This window comes from Physcomitrium patens, chromosome 14 (assembly GCF_059467195.1).
Source record: "Physcomitrium patens ecotype Gransden chromosome 14, ASM5946719v1, whole genome shotgun sequence".
Taxonomy (NCBI): domain Eukaryota; kingdom Viridiplantae; phylum Streptophyta; class Bryopsida; order Funariales; family Funariaceae; genus Physcomitrium; species Physcomitrium patens.
The window spans coordinates 10061208-10080239 of record NC_143423.1 but is presented as its reverse complement, the minus strand read 5'-3'; the positions used below and the strand labels follow the sequence as shown (position 1 = coordinate 10080239).

Sequence of the window (19032 nt, the reverse complement as noted above, 5' to 3'; positions counted from 1 at the left end):
TCATTATTTGTTACAGTAAGAGATGTAACTGTCGCATATACTCATTGTAGGTTCAAAAGAGGCCACTTTCCCATTACAGGAATAAGGTTTGATTAAAAATTCAGTAAGTACTTTTCAAATATGACGTTTTAATGAACAATTTTAAAATATTCATACATGACGCAATTTCGAGGGCAAGTGATAGATTCATAACAAAACAGTACGCACTGAAGGCCATTTACACAGACAACATCAAGCTCATGAGGGACACCACTACAAAAGTATCACATAGGACGTTATACATCCCGACGACATGCCAAATGAAAAGCATTAGTTCCGATCGATAATCTTCTAAACCAAATGTATACAACATAAGCAACTACAAAACAACCCCCCGACATTAAAGACATCCAAGCAATGCGTCCACCCATAGACGAAACAAACAACAAAAATTGTAACACCAGGAGAGGGCCCAACACAAATTCTAAGTGACAACCAGGATATACCATTAAAGAGGTGTTCCATCCAAGCCCACAAAGCAAACGCTTTCACAAGGCAATTAGGCGATATATTGAATTTTCAACCCGTAGAAAGGTCAGTTTTTTAAGCGGCAGGTTCCCACCCAGCGGGTGCGACGGGAGCCTCAGCAGGCGCGGCGGGATCCCAACCTGCGGGAGCAACTGGCGCAGCAGCGGCTCCCACGTCCCAACCAGCTGGAGCCCCTGCGGGCACCGCACCAGCTGCTGCGTCCGTCTCCCATTGCCCGGCCTCAGCGGCCTCGGGACCCCACTGGGCATCCCCTCCCAAAGCAAGCGTCGGCGCCGCGTATTCAACTGCGGCGAACTCAGCTGCTCCTCCCTCCTCTTCCTCACGGTCCTTGCCTTCATCGGGCTCCCTGTAGAAGAACAGGTCAACCTGCACCGCACACCCGACCCCCCCCCCAACTCGCACAATCAGCCCCCTCCCCTCGCCACCAACTATCACCCAGCCCCGCTCTCCGTTCCTCCCAATTCCCATACGCCCTCCCACACCATCCAACCTATCCCCCATGCATTACCCGCCACGTCCACCACATTCACATCCCAACCCCTCCCACCCCGCAATGCCCCCTCCCCCCTCCCAAACCTCCCAAATCGCCACACTCACCATCACGTCCCATGGGTGCGCGGCGCTGATCGTGCCTCGCATCTGCAACACCATGCGGGCCAGCAGCCAGAACAGAGCACCGATGCTGTGCTTGCCCTTGTTGTTCGCCGGAATCGCGATATCCACGTACTTCATCGGAGAGTCCGTGTCACAGAACGCGATCACGGGAATGTTCCCCAGAGCTGCCTCCATGATGGGCTGCCAAACATAACACAACTCATCGTCACACACCGCCCCACTTCTCCACCTTATCCATTCCTCACCCCCTCCAGCCCTAAAACAACCCCCCTCTGCTCCCATCCGTCCATCGTCTCCCACCTCAGTCACTCACCTGGTGATCAGTGCGGGGGTCCGTCAAAATCAGCAGCCTGGGCTCGCTGAACGTGTTCTGCAGCTGATTCGTAAACGTACCGGGCGTGTGCCTCCCCGCGATGGCCTGGCATCCCGTGTACTGCGCGAATTTCAGCACCGCGCGCTGCCCGTACGGCCTCGCGGACTGGACGATGATGTCCTGCGGGTTCTCGATGGCAGCAATCACCCTCGCGGCCAGCTCCAGCTTCTCGTAGGTCTTGCCCACGTTGATGATGAAAATGCCTGCCCACACAGAATAAAACAACGACCCCACTACCCTCGTCAATCGCCCACCTTCACAAACCAATTCCATCCGCACCAAACCCCCCGCGCCGCCCCCGCACCAAAAAACGAACACTCGCACACGCACCCAACCAAACCCCAACACGGGCCACAGGGGGAAAAAGCCCTAATTACCATCGGAGCGGCGCTTCCAGACGTAGCGCTCCATCTGGAAGTCGCAGTTCTTGGTGCCGAGGTGCACGTCGGCAGCCAGCATCATCTGCACATCGCTCTCCTTCATGGTGTCTCGCTGATAAAACGCAGCCAGGAAATTGCAGAGCTGCAGGGGCTGGAATTGCAGCTGCGAAAAGGGAGAGACTCTTCATCCTGCTCTGGATCTTCAACGCTCTCCACCTCCGCAACAATGAAACCCTAATCCCATCGTCGTCAATTCATCCGCTTCTCTCGGATGATAGTTGAAGGAGCTTTCGTCCTATCGTATCAACTGGAAAAAATTAGGTCTTGAACATTGTGTAACCCAATTTGTAGATTTTTCAAGTTCTTACTGAAGTTTAAAGTTTGAGAAATTGTTGAAACTCGGGGTTTCGGTGTTGATACATACAACAGCTTCAGCTTGTAGTTTAAGTCCACAGTTCCTAATATTACAGACAGATCATACACTTCACAATACGAATGTGAGGTTGCATCGACCACTTTTGTTTTGTAATTACAAGAATTGTAAAATGACCCGCTACCGTAACCAAGTGGATGCTGATTAGATTCAAAGCTCTTCGGTTAAAGATAATTTGAAATGCTGAAGATTTTGCATGCTTCGTTGTCACGTTTATAAAATTATGGTAGAAGCACATCGAAGAACGCTGTTATGTGATGTTTTGGTCATGATACTAAACAAAATGTGAATATTAAATGGATGAGTGGCAATAGTAATAACAATAGCAGCAGTGCTTACAACAATGACAACAGAAAACATTCTCTTTCCGTGAAGTAAAATTCAGCATGCAAAAGCATGGTTTGTTAAGAGTGTGTCTAATCACGAGGAAAAAGTATAGAACAGTGAAGGAAAATTCCAGAATTGTTAGTCTTTGAACATTGTAATTGATGAGTTATTACAGGACGATTAACTGATGAAAACATGTATATCTATTAATTTATAGGATATTTTGTTTGATTTGCATCCTAATAAAAATGTTCTACATGTAATCATTATATATAATAATAATAATAATAATAAATTATAGCTCAGCATAATAAGAACCAAGAAACTTCATAGCTTTATCTATGTATTCAAAGTACATTTTTATATTTTCTATGTAAGAAATGTATACATATTTTTCATCCATCATTAAATTTTTATTGCAATGACTTGTAAGAGGTTATTATGAAATAGATTTAACTTCCATAAAACGTTGATTGTCCTAGAAATATTTAAAAAATATTTTCATTTAATTCAGAAACCATTTAAATAAAATTAAATAAACTGTTAAGAATCAGTTTGGATATCTCTGTTGTTATTCGTTTCAATGTATTTATTTTAAAGCCATATGTGGCATTTAAGTACTTTTGTTGGCAATGTAGATAACAGCCTCCAGCATTTAAATATTTTTTGGAGACACTTATAACCTCCAATTATTTGAGATGCCAACTTGAATTTTTACAGTTTTTGACAAAGTTTCACAGTCTTGTATAGATATGTATTAATGTGTGTCTCCATACATATAGTAAATCCTTAAATTATCAATTATAAATGATATATTATAATAGTGTAAAAATAAACAAAATTCTTTTTGTTACATTATTTTTGTAAAAATAAACAACATTATTATTTAGTGCATTAGCTATCTTATGTTATACCTTAATCATAATGCACTCTCCATTTCAATTAAAACGACAAATATTTCCAAAATTTAAAAACAAAAATACAATCAAAGAGAATAAAGATTTGCAACAAGGGATCACATGTGTTGTATAATGCAGCAGTTTTTAATTGTTTAATTTTTGTGTGACATAGTGTGTTCTTTTGATGCCATATTTAGACCAATGTATTGATAAATTGATGTGATACTTTTATTTCTCGTCACTAAATATTCACAAGTGGCTTAAATTTGTAATGTTTTGGAGATAATGAGTAATTGTACTGGTGGTTTTAAAATCTTTCTAATCAAAATAAATCCAATTGTAGCTTGATTCATATAGAATCCACTCTTCAAAAACTTGAGAGTAGGTATTATGTAATTTTTTCCCTTACTTAAATTTTCTAAATCAAAAGAAAGTTATTTAAAATCTAGGAGTAGTGTTTGAGGTGATTTAACTTACAATACAGAAATAAAAATTTAAAAATTATATATATATATATATATATATATATATTAGATTAGTAAAGATTTTGACTTAATTATAAGTACTATATTATATTTTTGCACAATTAAGAAGAAAGATATATGCCTAAACTTAGATGTTCTAAAATAGCATATGATGTATTGAAAATAATTCTTATAAGGAATGGCTTTTCTATTATTGATATGCATTTTGGCTTATGTTGGGTACCTAAGATACATAAATAAAGCTTGTAACAAGTTTAAAATATCTCAAATATCTTCATTTAAAAATTATTTTTTAAAAAAGATAATAGATGATTTTAGATTTTACTATACTATTCTTTAGTAATTATTAATCAACTTGTATGAAAATAATACTGTGTGCAAATTAATTCATTTTCCAAAAAAAAAGTCGATTTTATGATTTAGAAAACAATAAATTCATATAGCTTATGATTTAGATCCATGATACTATCTTGGATATTCAAAGAAACAAAGGATTTATCTTAAGTTTTCATAATTGGACAAGAGTGAAAATTCTTTTGGCATCAAATTATTTTTTGGATCCATCTTAAGTCACAATTTGACATAAGATATTAAGTTTTGTGCTAAAACATAAGGTTGGTGATCTATTTTGATAAACTTGGTTAGATTCTAATATAAAGAAGACATACACTAGTATTATATCCAACATACTTTTAAATATCAAATAAAATTAATTTTAAGAATAAAAATAATATAAAGCTTGTTAAAAAGTAAAATCAAGCAAAAATATAATCCAATTTTGATCAAATTAATTTGATACTACAAAATAGCATGCATTGTTTTAAAGACATAGGTACATAATATTATATATATATATATATATATATATATATGCAATAAAATTAGCAATAAATCTAAAGTTAAATAAATAAATAAATAAATATCAATTTTTTATACTTATTATATTTTTATAAAATTTATAATATTTCACTTTTAAAAAAATTAACATAATTTAGACATTACTCTATGGATTGTAGTAATGATTCATTTATACTTTTAAAAAAACACAATTAACTTTCTTAAAAATATATAGGTTAATATACATATTTAATATTTTATTTTATTTAATCTCAACAATTCTATCTACAACTAATTTTTATCAAATGTAAGAAATATTAAAGTTGGCAATCAAATTTTAGGTCATAAATATGATCTAATAATATAATTTTATAAAAATCTAATATTAATTAAAATTTATATACACTAAATAATAATTAAAAATATTGTCAATTAAAAGTAACTTTTAAGAATGGTGCTACATAGTTGGTTCAAAAAATAATATTGTAGAATCTATTACTTGAAAAACATAATAAATAAAAACTAAACATAATAATTTAATAATTTAATTCTTATAATAAGTGATATTTATAAATAGTTTAAAACAACATGAGGTCAACTAAAACTTGTAGCATAACAAGTAGGAAGATAAGAACAACACTATTATTACAACTACAAAACAAAGGTGGTGCCAAAGAAATACCACAACGTATAATCAAGAATTAGCAAACTGAGTATAGTGGTACAAGATTATAGAACCTCCAGGAGGAGTAGAATTGGACTAGAAGCCATGTGATTCCAATTTTTTGGTAATAAACAAGGTCATTTATAGAATAAGTGTGTGTCATTGGTAGTGGTTTTTACAAAGTATTGTCTTGTGCATGCATGAAGTCCTTGAAGCTCTAATAACAATACATCTATTTGATATTCTAAGAACAAAAACTTCATTCATAAACTAAACTTGATAACCACCATATAATATTTTCATATCTTACATATTTTGTTAATTCATAAACTAAAAATATTTAACATCAAATTTTAATGACTACATGATTAACTTATAGTATTTTTAATTTTAACTTGTAAAACATAATAAGTAAAACTATCAGTTTCATTTTTTACCATATTCACAAATGACAATCAACTACATATTTTTTCATAACACTCACACTTAGTAATATTAATTACTAAGTGTAATTAATATGTATATTAAACTATATTGGTGAAATAATATTTCAATAATCACGTCATCCTATAAATTCAAACTCCTCATCCAAATTATTTGCAATCTTTTGTTTGTTCCTCCTCCATCATGTCGACTTTGTATTGCAAATTATGGCACTATCTTCTCTCTTCACACTCTCATTATTGTACCACTCCGTCTCTTCCCGAAGTTCTTGCACACGCTTCAAAAGCCTTCGATGGAAACAAATCTCCCTCATGCCAACCATACAATCTTGCCAAGAAGCTGGTTCTTAATCTTTCAACTGATCTTTTATTTCTTCTCCAAAGCCCTTACAACTTCAGAGCCACGTTCAGTTGGGCATGAAATCCCCGACCAGAGGTTCAAAGAAACTGTACATGGTACAACTTGATCAATAGAGCTTGTTGAAATGCTTCCAAATAATCAAACAATCACTATTTCCACACAAATGTGTTTTCAAGGAAACACAAGTTCAACTTCCAACCGCTGTCTTGTTGTTACTCTGCTTGCTCGTCCGCTTCTTGCAAAAAATGTGGGCGCAGTTTAGGTTCTGTTGATCGTTGCCTACCACTTAGTAGAACAATTGCCCATTATAAGCAAAAAAAAAAAAAAAAAAAAAAAAAAAAAACTGTGTAATCTCCTTTCCCTCCACAAGGCCTGTAATGACTCTTGACATGTTAAGATCTGCTGATTGAAGCCAGAAAGAAAGGAAAAAACAACGAAATTGTTCGCTGACGTCCCCCAAAAATTCAAGCATTTCAACAGGAAAACTCGTGATCAATTTTAGTCCGTCAAAAGTGCTGTTAAAAGCCTAGCCTCACATTGCAACTCGCCATGCGAGCCTGCATCGTAAAAATACACAAGATAAAAAAACAACAAAACCAAAATGTAACAAAGAAAGGAAGAGACTTCGAAGAACACACCCACATGACCAGTGGGAGAGGGAAAGAGAGAAGAAAAAGAAACAGAAACAGTTGAGCGAATAATCTAAAACCCAACCAGCAACGAAGGGAAGAAAGTCATAGGACAAAGGCCGAGCGCATGAGGATGGCAAGGCACTGTGAGGAAAGAAGAAGCCTCTTCCATCCAACACGAAGAAAAGAAGAACACCAACCACCCGAGGCAAACAGCGACGAAGACCCACCCTCATCAGCACGACGTCCCGACAGACTGCAACTTGGAAGGAAGGTCAACAAAAACGCACACGAAAGGGAAGGGGAAATCGAAGGCGCGAACGTAAAAGACACCCGGCGCCCCCGTCTCTTTATCTTTAGGGCTCCAGCTTCGTCGTCCCGGTCCCGAGGTGTGTAGAGGCTCGCCTCGGCACATCTGCCGGTCCTTTTCGCAGCGCCAATTCCAGCTTTCAGACGTCTGTGATTCCAGCTTTGGTCCCCTGCCGGACTTCACCATGAAGGAGAGCGATGTGCAGATGATGCTGGCTGCCGACGTGCACCTCGGCACCAAGAACTGCGACTTCCAGATGGAGCGCTACGTCTGGAAGCGCCGCTCCGATGGTAATTAGGGCTTTTTCCCCCTGTGGCCCGTGTTGGGGTTTGGTTGGGTGCGTGTGCGAGTGTTCGTTTTTTGGTGCGGGGGCGGCGCGGGGGGTTTGGTGCGGATGGAATTGGTTTGTGAAGGTGGGCGATTGACGAGGGTAGTGGGGTCGTTGTTTTATTCTGTGTGGGCAGGCATTTTCATCATCAACGTGGGCAAGACCTACGAGAAGCTGGAGCTGGCCGCGAGGGTGATTGCTGCCATCGAGAACCCGCAGGACATCATCGTCCAGTCCGCGAGGCCGTACGGGCAGCGCGCGGTGCTGAAATTCGCGCAGTACACGGGATGCCAGGCCATCGCGGGGAGGCACACGCCCGGTACGTTTACGAATCAGCTGCAGAACACGTTCAGCGAGCCCAGGCTGCTGATTTTGACGGACCCCCGCACTGATCACCAGGTGAGTGACTGAGGTGGGAGACGATGGACGGATGGGAGCAGAGGGGGGTTGTTTTAGGGCTGGAGGGGGTGAGGAATGGATAAGGTGGAGAAGTGGGGCGGTGTGTGACGATGAGTTGTGTTATGTTTGGCAGCCCATCATGGAGGCAGCTCTGGGGAACATTCCCGTGATCGCGTTCTGTGACACGGACTCTCCGATGAAGTACGTGGATATCGCGATTCCGGCGAACAACAAGGGCAAGCACAGCATCGGTGCTCTGTTCTGGCTGCTGGCCCGCATGGTGTTGCAGATGCGAGGCACGATCAGCGCCGCGCACCCATGGGACGTGATGGTGAGTGTGGCGATTTGGGAGGTTTGGGAGGGGGGAGGGGGCATTGCGGGGTGGGAGGGGTTGGGATGTGAATGTGGTGGACGTGGCGGGTAATGCATGGGGGATAGGTTGGGTGGTGTGGGAGGGCGTATGGGAATTGGGAGGAACGGAGAGCGGGGCTGGGTGATAGTTGGTGGCGAGGGGAGGGGGCTGATTGTGCGAGTTGGGGGGGGGGTCGGGTGTGCGGTGCAGGTTGACCTGTTCTTCTACAGGGAGCCCGATGAAGGCAAGGACCGCGAGGAAGAGGAGGGAGGAGCAGCTGAGTTCGCCGCAGTTGAATACGCGGCGCCGACGCTTGCTTTGGGAGGGGATGCCCAGTGGGGTCCCGAGGCCGCTGAGGCCGGGCAATGGGAGACGGACGCAGCAGCTGGTGCGGTGCCCGCAGGGGCTCCAGCTGGTTGGGACGTGGGAGCCGCTGCTGCGCCAGTTGCTCCCGCAGGTTGGGATCCCGCCGCGCCTGCTGAGGCTCCCGTCGCACTTGCTGGGTGGGAACCTGCCGCTTAGTTAGAATTTAAGAGAGGGACGGCTCGATTGATGAGATTGTATTTGTGTGAACATGCACTTTGAATCTATATTTTTGCGCAAACATGGAGATATGGGAGAGCACGGGCGTGGTTGTGATGTGATGTGGGAGGGGTGTGGTATCGTGAATTGGTGAAAGCGGTCCTTGATGGGGTGGGGCAGTTGGGACAATGCAATGATTTTTGGAGCACGGTAGGTGGTAGGTGTCAAGGTGTTAAGAGTGGTAGCTCGGTCGGTTTAGGACGTGGGATTCTCTTTCAGTAAGGTACGCCCGCGATCTGATGTTGGTATCGTCCGTGTGGACCATTGCGCTGAAGTTGCAAATGTGTCTGTCAAGCTCCAACTTTCTACTCAATGAAGTAGCAGGTTTCAACGAGTAAGCGAGGCACGTGAGTACCATGCGTGAGCGTCTGTCGAAATGTCCAGTGCATGCATGGAACTTAGGCGCATGCCATCTTTGAAGTTGGTGCAGTTGCACATTGTGTGTGTGTATATATATATATGTGTGTATTTATAGATATTTATAGATGTACAAAAAAAAAATGAAATTGAAATTAAGTGATCTTTTAATTGAACGATCATTTAACTTTTTTTTTGAGGCAATAATTTATTGAAGAAGTAAACTTTTCACTAGGCAACCACATCATCTAAATATAATTTAAGTATAATGTAGTAGACGAAATTAGTGGATCACAATTTTACATGAAATTGAAATATATATGTATATAGATATGTTTATTTATATGAACGCATAGTTTTTTAGTATGTTTTTTTCTAAGATAGAATGATTACCTTGATTTTTACTCAAAGAAAATACTGTTGTATCCTAATAGCCATAGCTATTAAAAATTTTGTTTTTTTTATTTTGGTGATGTCTACAGCTCGGAACTTGTTCTATCTTCGTTATTATATTCTATAGTATTATTGGATCTTCGATCCTTTTGACAATCTAGAATGGTGTATGAATATTAGTTACTTCGTTAAGACTATAAGATGGAATATGATTGTCGTTTTTCTCAAATAAATTGCTGATTTGGTGATAAAGTTTTTCAAATAGTTACTGAAACATTTAGTATAAAAACCATATTACTCCAACTATTAAAGCAATAGACACATGCTTGTATAAATTTTAATATGTGTAGTGTAACATATCATTATTGTACTCAAAAAACTATATTAAAGCATATTTTAAAATATTTTGTAAACTAAAAGTATTACAGAATACTATAATTTAAGAATTTCGGTAATGTCTTTCTAAAGCACAACGCTTGTATAATTCAATGAGTCTTTGTTGACTCATATAATCTAATTGTCAATTCTATAACTTAGTGATATTCAGTGAATTTCATTTTTGAATAGATCTAATAGCAATCCTATTTATAAAAATATTTCTTTTCATAAGCTTGTAAGTTTTTAATTTTCTTAATTGTTTATCATTATTAATTGGTCAGGTTAATTAATCAATAGATCCCAACCAATAACATTTAAATAGTAGGAACACTTGGACCAATTAGAAAGAAGGCACATCATACGTACTTGACCTACCTCTGAACCTAATACCCAAGTTGGGTCAAATTAGAATTTAGATTGAACAAAGAATAAGAATATCTTGATGCTAAATTGGTTGGAGATACCCAACCCACTTAAGAACCTAACACCTATGTTAGATCAAATTAGAACAAGACAATTTGAATTTTCTAAGGAAAAAATAAAAACCTGCCCTAAATGTTTATACGCAAAATAAGCATACAAAATATACAAACTAAAACCCATTCCTTGGGCGGAGGCTTTACAAGCTACACTCTTAACACCTTGACACCTACCACCTACCGTGCTCCAAAAATCATTGCATTGTCCCAACTGCCCCACCCCATCAAGGACCGCTTTCACCAATTCACGATACCACACCCCTCCCACATCACATCACAACCACGCCCGTGCTCTCCCATATCTCCATGTTTGCGCAAAAATATAGATTCAAAGTGCATGTTCACACAAATACAATCTCATCAATCGAGCCGTCCCTCTCTTAAATTCTAACTAAGCGGCAGGTTCCCACCCAGCAAGTGCGACGGGAGCCTCAGCAGGCGCGGCGGGATCCCAACCTGCGGGAGCAACTGGCGCAGCAGCGGCTCCCACGTCCCAACCAGCTGGAGCCCCTGCGGGCACCGCACCAGCTGCTGCGTCCGTCTCCCATTGCCCGGCCTCAGCGGCCTCGGGACCCCACTGGGCATCCCCTCCCAAAGCAAGCGTCGGCGCCGCGTATTCAACTGCGGCGAACTCAGCTGCTCCTCCCTCCTCTTCCTCGCGGTCCTTGCCTTCATCGGGCTCCCTGTAGAAGAACAGGTCAACCTGCACCGCACACCCGACCCCCCCCCCAACTCGCACAATCAGCCCCCTCCCCTCGCCACCAACTATCACCCAGCCCCGCTCTCCGTTCCTCCCAATTCCCATACGCCCTCCCACACCACCCAACCTATCCCCCATGCATTACCCGCCACGTCCACCACATTCACATCCCAACCCCTCCCACCCCGCAATGCCCCCTCCCCCCTCCCAAACCTCCCAAATCGCCACACTCACCATCACGTCCCATGGGTGCGCGGCGCTGATCGTGCCTCGCATCTGCAACACCATGCGGGCCAGCAGCCAGAACAGAGCACCGATGCTGTGCTTGCCCTTGTTGTTCGCCGGAATCGCGATATCCACGTACTTCATCGGAGAGTCCGTGTCACAGAACGCGATCACGGGAATGTTCCCCAGAGCTGCCTCCATGATGGGCTGCCAAACATAACACAACTCATCGTCACACACCGCCCCACTTCTCCACCTTATCCATTCCTCACCCCCTCCAGCCCTAAAACAACCCCCCTCTGCTCCCATCCGTCCATCGTCTCCCACCTCAGTCACTCACCTGGTGATCAGTGCGGGGGTCCGTCAAAATCAGCAGCCTGGGCTCGCTGAACGTGTTCTGCAGCTGATTCGTAAACGTACCGGGCGTGTGCCTCCCCGCGATGGCCTGGCATCCCGTGTACTGCGCGAATTTCAGCACCGCGCGCTGCCCGTACGGCCTCGCGGACTGGACGATGATGTCCTGCGGGTTCTCGATGGCAGCAATCACCCTCGCGGCCAGCTCCAGCTTCTCGTAGGTCTTGCCCACGTTGATGATGAAAATGCCTGCCCACACAGAATAAAACAACGACCCCACTACCCTCGTCAATCGCCCACCTTCACAAACCAATTCCATCCGCACCAAACCCCCCGCGCCGCCCCCGCACCAAAAAACGAACACTCGCACACGCACCCAACCAAACCCCAACACGGGCCACAGGGGGAAAAAGCCCTAATTACCATCGGAGCGGCGCTTCCAGACGTAGCGCTCCATCTGGAAGTCGCAGTTCTTGGTGCCGAGGTGCACGTCGGCAGCCAGCATCATCTGCACATCGCTCTCCTTCATGGTGAAGTCCGGCAGGGGACCAAAGCTGGAATCACAGACGTCTGAAAGCTGGAATTGGCGCTGCGAAAAGGACCGGCAGATGTGCCGAGGCGAGCCTCTACACACCTCGGGACCGGGACGACGAAGCTGGAGCCCTAAAGATAAAGAGACGGGGGCGCCGGGTGTCTTTTACGTTCGCGCCTTCGATTTCCCTTTCCCTTTCGTGTGCGTTTCTGTTCGCCTTCCTCTTAAATTCAAGCTTCTACTTATTTTGTAAGGCTGTAAATAAGACAAAACAAAGTAGATTGGAAAATAAAATATTATAGACATGTATAGGAGGAAGTTAAGAATAGATTTTAGTAAAATTTACCTCAAGAAGCTAAGAATTGATATCTAAAGAGGACTAATTGTCAGCTTAGGTTGAAATTAGACCGCAAGGCACAAAACCATATACCTATGGTGACTTTGGGGTTTTTTGGTAGATTAGAGAGTGGAATTTTAAAGCAGACTTAATAATGTTTCTATGAACATTAATTTTTAATGATTTATATTTGTAATGACTTTGTAAAAACTTTACAAAATCATGGTTATTTCAAATGACTTGGATTTTTGTGAAATAAAATAAGGTTGATATTTTGGGCAATTTCAAGAGTTTTATAGTAGATCTATAGATGCAATTTTGTGGATTGGTGGATATAATTGTGCTTGATATATATTATATATTTAAGATCAGTTAAATGATTAGATTAAAGTTTGTAAAAGTTTTTATAGGTTGAGGTCTCAAAAATTAGAATTTGATGATTAGTGAGTATTTTTTTAAGATCTTTAGCAATCTATTCATTGGATTAAAGTGATTTTTTTTGTGTTGAGACTAAACTTGATTTTCAATAGTTTTATTTAAATTTGGGAGAAAATCATTAGTTCAAATAAGAGATATTGGAATTGGAAGTTCAACATTTAGATTGAAGTAAGAGGTTAAGCAACACCTAAGCAAATTTTTGGATTTTTCTTCCATTTGGTAAGTACAATTATCTTCAAATTTTTTCTACTTATTTTTAACTAAGAGATTGAAAAGCATGTAAAATTTAAAGCAAGATCAATAGATTAATTAATAAATATGAGAATTTTAATTTATCTTAGGGCTGATTTAAGATGGTTAGATTTTGGTTAAGGTTTGATTTAGGGTTTAGGATTTGTTTAGGATTTGGTTTAGGATTTAGGATTTTTCTAAGATTTGGTTTAGGATTTAAAATTTTTCTAGGATTTGATTTGGGATTTAATTAAGTTTTGACATAAGATTTAATTAAGATCCATTAGGATTTAAATTAGGATTAAAATATAACTTTATTAAGATTTATTTAAGATTTATTTAAAATTTCTTTGATATTTATTTAAGATTTCTTTCATGTTTTTTTTTTTTAAATTTTTTAAAGATTTTTTTTGAATTTGATTAAATCTTGATTAAAATTATTAAGATTTAATTAAGATATATTTAGGATTCTATTAGATTTGTTAGGTTCTTATTATTGTAATTTCTTTTCTACCTTCCACAGTTAGGTGCTTGGTGTATTTTCAAGTAAAACTTCACATAATATAATAGTGCTTCTTTGAATTGATAAGTACAATGGATTTCATCTTCCTTGTCCTTGTTTTTAACTAAGACATTAAAAAGTATGTAAATTTTGAATTTATATCATTTTTTTGATGATTAATTATTGAGGTTCTATTTTGTTATAGGATTTGTTAAGATTTTATTTAAGATTTAGTATTTGATTAGGATTTGGTTTAGGATTTGGTCTAGGATTCGGTTTAGAACTTGTCTAGGATTTAGAATTTTATTAGGATTTCATTAGAGTTTGATCTACGGTTTGATTAAGGTTTAGTTAGAATTTCATTAGAATTTGATTTAGAGTTTGATTAAGATTCAATTAGGATTTCAATTAAGATTTGATACAGGATTTGATTAAAATTTAATTAAGGTTTTAAGTAGGATTATATTAGAATTTTTATTTTTATTTTTGTTTTAGGATTTTTTTGTTTTTTTTGTAACTTCTTTTCAATTTATTTTATTAGATTAAAGTTTAATTGGATTTTTAAAAATTACTTGAAGTTTATTTAAGGTTCTATTAGACTTAATAGAATTTTTGTTGCATTATTATTTATCTTCCATAGCTAGATGCTTATTACATTTTCAAATAAGAATACATATAATATAATACCAATAGTTGTAATCCGTAAGCAACATGATTGATTTGTTTACAAATGAGAAAAAGTCCCAGCCTATAATAGTCCAACTTGTTCAAAAAATAAATAGTCTTGATATTATGACAAAGTAGCAATATCTTATTATATACAGTGAATTATGGTTGTTCTTTGCAATAGGCATCCACATTCATCTTTTGTCATTCTTAAACTTTCTTTATCTATGCCTTTAATATTGCATGTAGCTTTGACAAATAATTTGCCAAATCTTCTGTTATAGGATTATCAATTTTTGAAAAGTCAAAAGTATCAAGTTGTAGATGATAACCATAATTGACAAAAAATAGTATTTGTTGAGTAGAAAGATGTAATGAATTATTGTACCTAAACTTTGCCAATAGCAAAAGAATTGTTCAATTATCTTAATGATAGTTGATGGTATACCTCAAATTTTGCTGTAGAACTTGATTCACTCATTCCATTTGTCCATCAATTTGAGGATGAAAAGCCAAAGAGAGCTTTATATCCACTTTTAAAATCTTGAAAAAGATTGTCTAAAATCTTGATATAAATTGAGTTCTTTTATTTGATATAATATCTTTGAACAATCTATGATAATAATAGATGTTGTCAAAAAAAAGTTTAGCCATTTTTTCACTCGTGATAGATTTTGAATATAGTACAAAATGTGCCATCTTAGTAAAACAATCTATTATCACAAATATAAGATTGTAAAAACTTGAGACTAGAAGATTTGTGATAAAATCCATAGAAACAAAAAACTATAATTGTTTCAAAATAGGTAATGGCTGGAGAAGTCCATAAGATTGATGATGAGGAGTTTTTGATCTTGAACAAATATCAAGTGATTGTACAAAGACTTTAATTACCTTTATATTTGAAGCTACCAAAAATCTCTTAATATTAACTCTAAAGTCTTATTGTATTTAAAATGTCCAGCTATTGAAAAGTTATGACAAGCTTGAAGAACACATAATTATGTTTTCTTTTTTAGAATATATTTGTTCTTCAAAATAGAGTAGATTATTCTTGAAATTAAACTTAGAGATATCATAAGACTTAAAAGAATCATTTTTGACATTATAAATAAGAGGATCAAAAGACATACTTGATTGAATTTACTCAACAAAGGTTGAATCAATAATCAATGTTGATTTTATTGCTTAAAGATGAAAATACTTTGGCTTTAAGATTTTTTTTTTTGTTAACAAAAGCTATTTTTCTTTCTTTTGGTACAAGATAAGAATGTTTAGAAAGGACATCTAACAAATCTTATTATTTTTTGGATCAATAAATAATCTTAACAAAGATATGCTCTAATGGACTTGACAACAATTCAAAACATGTATTGATATGAAGTACTTGAGTTTCTTGTAATTTGTATAATGACTAAATTAAAAGTATCTTCTAGATAATGATGCTATTCTTAAAATGAATCCATAATTACAAGAAGCTCTGTGTCATAGATCTTGTAGTTAATTTTGACTACTAAAAATATTTTAGAATGAAAAGCTATCAAATAAAGCTAATCATTTACATAATTCGGATTTGGGCTTGAGAATAGTCAACCTTAGGATAAGAAAAAGTACAATAAGACATTCAAGAAGCTATACAATACTTAGTAGATCTCAAGCAATAGTAATATGAATTAGATAGTATTGGATTGAAATTTGTGTGATATTAACTGAATAATAAACTATATATTGTTTCTTTTTTAATTATCATGTATCTTGTTTCTTGTTTCACAAGGTCTTATCTTATGCTTGTGGATTAACTTAAAAGCCTAAGTAACATTTGGCAACTATATTGGAGAGCATTATATCATAGAATCTTAAAAGAATTTAGCAGAGGATGGATATGAGATCTATAAGCAAAATGAGAAAAGAAATCAAATTAAGAAGAGATACAAGATCTTCTTTTAGCCAGCTTAAGTCTAGCAAATAAAATCCAAGAGAAGTTGCTATTATCTCCAAAGAAACTAGAGACTTACAAAGTTGGCTATAACAATATACCATTGTAATAGAAGATCATATGAAAACAACTTTATAAGGAATGTTATAATATTACAAGGAACTTATACAAGTGGTCATGAATTTACAACCTTAGTTTTAGAATCCTAAACATGACAACTAAATAAGAAGATAGTAAAGGGCCATAATCAAATTCCATAGAAAAGTCAACCCGCACCTTCCATTTTGATTCCAGAAGTAGTAGTCAATTTGAAACAATCCAGCCTTAAATATCCTTTTTACAAATGCATTAGTGATTTCAATAAATATATAAAAGCATATGTAAGTCCCACAAATTGATCTTAATTAGTGGATTAGTTAAAAATATAGTTTTAAGTCATTTAATTATACAAATGTTAAGAGTAGAGAGTTTTTTTTTTACTATTCGAGTATTTATTATAATTTAGAAGTATTTATAAGTTTAAAAAGTGTTATTAGAAGAAAATTTATAAAAATGGAGTCTTAGTAAGTCTAAGAGGCAATTATCTTAGTTAGTTTAGTATTTTTTTTATTGTTAAGTATTAAGAGTTAATTATTGAAACCAATATCTTCATTGGCTCTTATCTACATGTATTACTTATAAAATCCTATCAATGATTAGTTATTAGTTAGAAGAAGCATGAAAAAGAGCTTCATGTCTTTTTAGTTAATTATATAAAAAATAGAATTTTTAGTGGATTTAAATTAATTTTATTACTATAAAAAATAACTAAGATAGGAAAATACAGACTCATATGGATATTAGTATTATAGAAACATTATAGGATTTTTTAGAATTTATTTAGAATTTATTTAGAATTTTTTATGAATTTTTAGAGAAAATTTCAAGTCTTTGGTAAAATTGAGTTTTATCACCTTGAGAGCCATTATGAAGAAATGAATCAAGATTTGAAGACTATGTAAGGTTTTTAGGCTAATTGGGTGTTTTTTTAACACCATGGTGAAGTAAAAAATGCAGAAAAAGTAGTTTTACAAGTAGAAAATAGGAGGACCAGCAGCTAGTGTAGTCCTTGTAAGAAGAGAGGTGCACAATTCCCATATGGGTTGTAGCACCTTGGGTATAGGTAGGAAGATAAGACTAAGGCCTCAAGGCCTCTTGAGGGGGGAAATATACACTACTTGTGAGCCTTGGTGAGGCTCAAACTCCTGATTTCTTAAGCAAGTTATCCTTAAGGTAAAAATTATTCACTTAACTTTTATATTATTTATATTCTACCTTTAATCTATCATAACTTATTCATAATAACTTGGAATTACATGATTTTTATGTCATTGGAAAGAAAAAAAATTATCTATCTAAAAATATATTTTTTATTTTTTACTTTTTATTTTTTACTTGATAAAAATCTAGTGAACGGACTGTGACTTCGTTTTGGATGTTGTGATTATTTGATTTCATTTCTTTTACTTGTATTTTGGTTGTTCCTCCTTGGTCTTTTGCCAATTAATTACGTTACTTAACACCACCAATTACAAGCAATTGTTAATTGAGGCCATCTTGTAATTGGAGCTGAGGAGTGAAATTTACACTCATAGCATACATAATTTTAGTGGAGATTAACAAGGTCTTATAACTAATTTTTTTAATATGATTGTTTAGAATGATATTACAAGAATTGGATATTATGTGGTTTTTATGTTTATTTTTAAGCATCTCAAGATCATTTAAGAAGAATTTGAACTAATCTTTGTAAGATGATTTAGGCATATAAAAACCAATGATGATATTATATTAAGATTATAAAAAATTAAGCATACTAATTACAAGACAATAGAAGCTTATTTAAATAGGTTTATAAATCTGGTAGAAAAACTTAATGCTATTCTTGCTTATTCTATCAAATCCTTATAGTTCAAGTAAGGCTTGTTCTTTAGTATCAAACAAGGCATGATGTACATGTAGCCTAAAAGTATGGAAGAAACAATTGAGGAAAATTTTGAGATTAAACACACGTTATCATTTGTATGAAAATTTGAATATAGGAATCTAAATAAAATATTAATAACTTGTATATATTGTAACAAAATGTACTTTGAACATTTTTGTTAGAATCCCTTAAATCCAAACAACTATTTGAAGGTTATTTAAAGAAATCTAATTATCGCAATCATAAAATTATAAGAAGAAATCAAATATAAGAAGTTCTATCTACAATGCTATCATGTTATAACACAAATATATAGTAAAATATAAAAATAAAATGGATATTATTATAGAAGAGTGTAGTAGAAAGATGTAATAGAAAAACAATGATAAACTATAAAAAGGTAGTAAAAAGTTTAGTCTTAATACTATCTTTTTTAGAATGAACTTTTATTTATTTTATAGAGGCATAAATGAGCCAAATAAAAATAAATGAGATAAAAAATTGGTATATATATATGTTTAAAAGAGAGTTTAAAATATATTAAAATAAAAATTATTTCAAATTATTAAAAAATAATATCTAGAGAAGATTGG

The 19032-nt window shown here is 36.6% G+C and overlaps 3 protein-coding genes across 3 annotated transcripts; 1 reads left to right on the top strand and 2 right to left on the bottom strand.

Moving 5' to 3' along the window:
- Positions 1 to 461: 461 nt before the first annotated feature.
- Positions 462 to 2058, bottom strand: LOC112291835 (small ribosomal subunit protein uS2-like). Its single transcript, XM_024539746.3, has 4 exons — positions 1894 to 2058; positions 1457 to 1719; positions 1126 to 1323; positions 462 to 894 (listed from the first exon to the last, which is right to left on the bottom strand). The coding sequence occupies exons 1-4, from the start codon at positions 1997 to 1999 to the stop codon at positions 583 to 585; spliced, it is 879 nt and encodes a 292-aa protein (XP_024395514.2). The 5' UTR covers positions 2000 to 2058; the 3' UTR covers positions 462 to 582.
- A 5043-nt stretch (positions 2059 to 7101) lies between these two features.
- Positions 7102 to 8967, top strand: LOC112290941 (small ribosomal subunit protein uS2y). The gene is made up of 5 exons (XM_024537794.3): positions 7102 to 7296; positions 7409 to 7574; positions 7749 to 8011; positions 8145 to 8342; positions 8574 to 8967. The coding sequence occupies exons 1-5, from the start codon at positions 7102 to 7104 to the stop codon at positions 8883 to 8885; spliced, it is 1134 nt and encodes a 377-aa protein (XP_024393562.2). The 3' UTR covers positions 8886 to 8967.
- Positions 8968 to 10861: 1894 nt separating this feature from the next.
- Positions 10862 to 12419, bottom strand: LOC112290940 (small ribosomal subunit protein uS2). The gene is made up of 4 exons (XM_024537793.3): positions 12255 to 12419; positions 11818 to 12080; positions 11487 to 11684; positions 10862 to 11255 (listed from the first exon to the last, which is right to left on the bottom strand). Exons 1-4 carry the CDS (start codon positions 12358 to 12360, stop codon positions 10944 to 10946), a joined length of 879 nt encoding a protein of 292 aa, XP_024393561.1. The 5' UTR covers positions 12361 to 12419; the 3' UTR covers positions 10862 to 10943.
- Positions 12420 to 19032: the final 6613 nt, after the last annotated feature.

Coding starts and splice junctions, on each gene's coding strand:
- LOC112290941 (XM_024537794.3), top strand. CDS start 7,102: ATGAGGATGGCAAGGCACTGTGAGGAAAGAAGAAGCCTCTTCCATCCA. Junction 7,297..7,408: donor GGGAAATCGAAGGCGCGAAC/GTAAAAGACACC, acceptor TCCTTTTCGCAG/CGCCAATTCCAGCTTTCAGA. Junction 7,575..7,748: donor CTGGAAGCGCCGCTCCGATG/GTAATTAGGGCT, acceptor CTGTGTGGGCAG/GCATTTTCATCATCAACGTG.
- LOC112290940 (XM_024537793.3), bottom strand. CDS start 12,360: ATGAAGGAGAGCGATGTGCAGATGATGCTGGCTGCCGACGTGCACCTC. Junction 11,685..11,817: donor ACCCCCGCACTGATCACCAG/GTGAGTGACTGA, acceptor TATGTTTGGCAG/CCCATCATGGAGGCAGCTCT. Junction 11,256..11,486: donor CGCACCCATGGGACGTGATG/GTGAGTGTGGCG, acceptor TGTGCGGTGCAG/GTTGACCTGTTCTTCTACAG.
- LOC112291835 (XM_024539746.3), bottom strand. CDS start 1,999: ATGAAGGAGAGCGATGTGCAGATGATGCTGGCTGCCGACGTGCACCTC. Junction 1,720..1,893: donor CTGGAAGCGCCGCTCCGATG/GTAATTAGGGCT, acceptor CTGTGTGGGCAG/GCATTTTCATCATCAACGTG. Junction 895..1,125: donor CGCACCCATGGGACGTGATG/GTGAGTGTGGCG, acceptor TGTGCGGTGCAG/GTTGACCTGTTCTTCTACAG.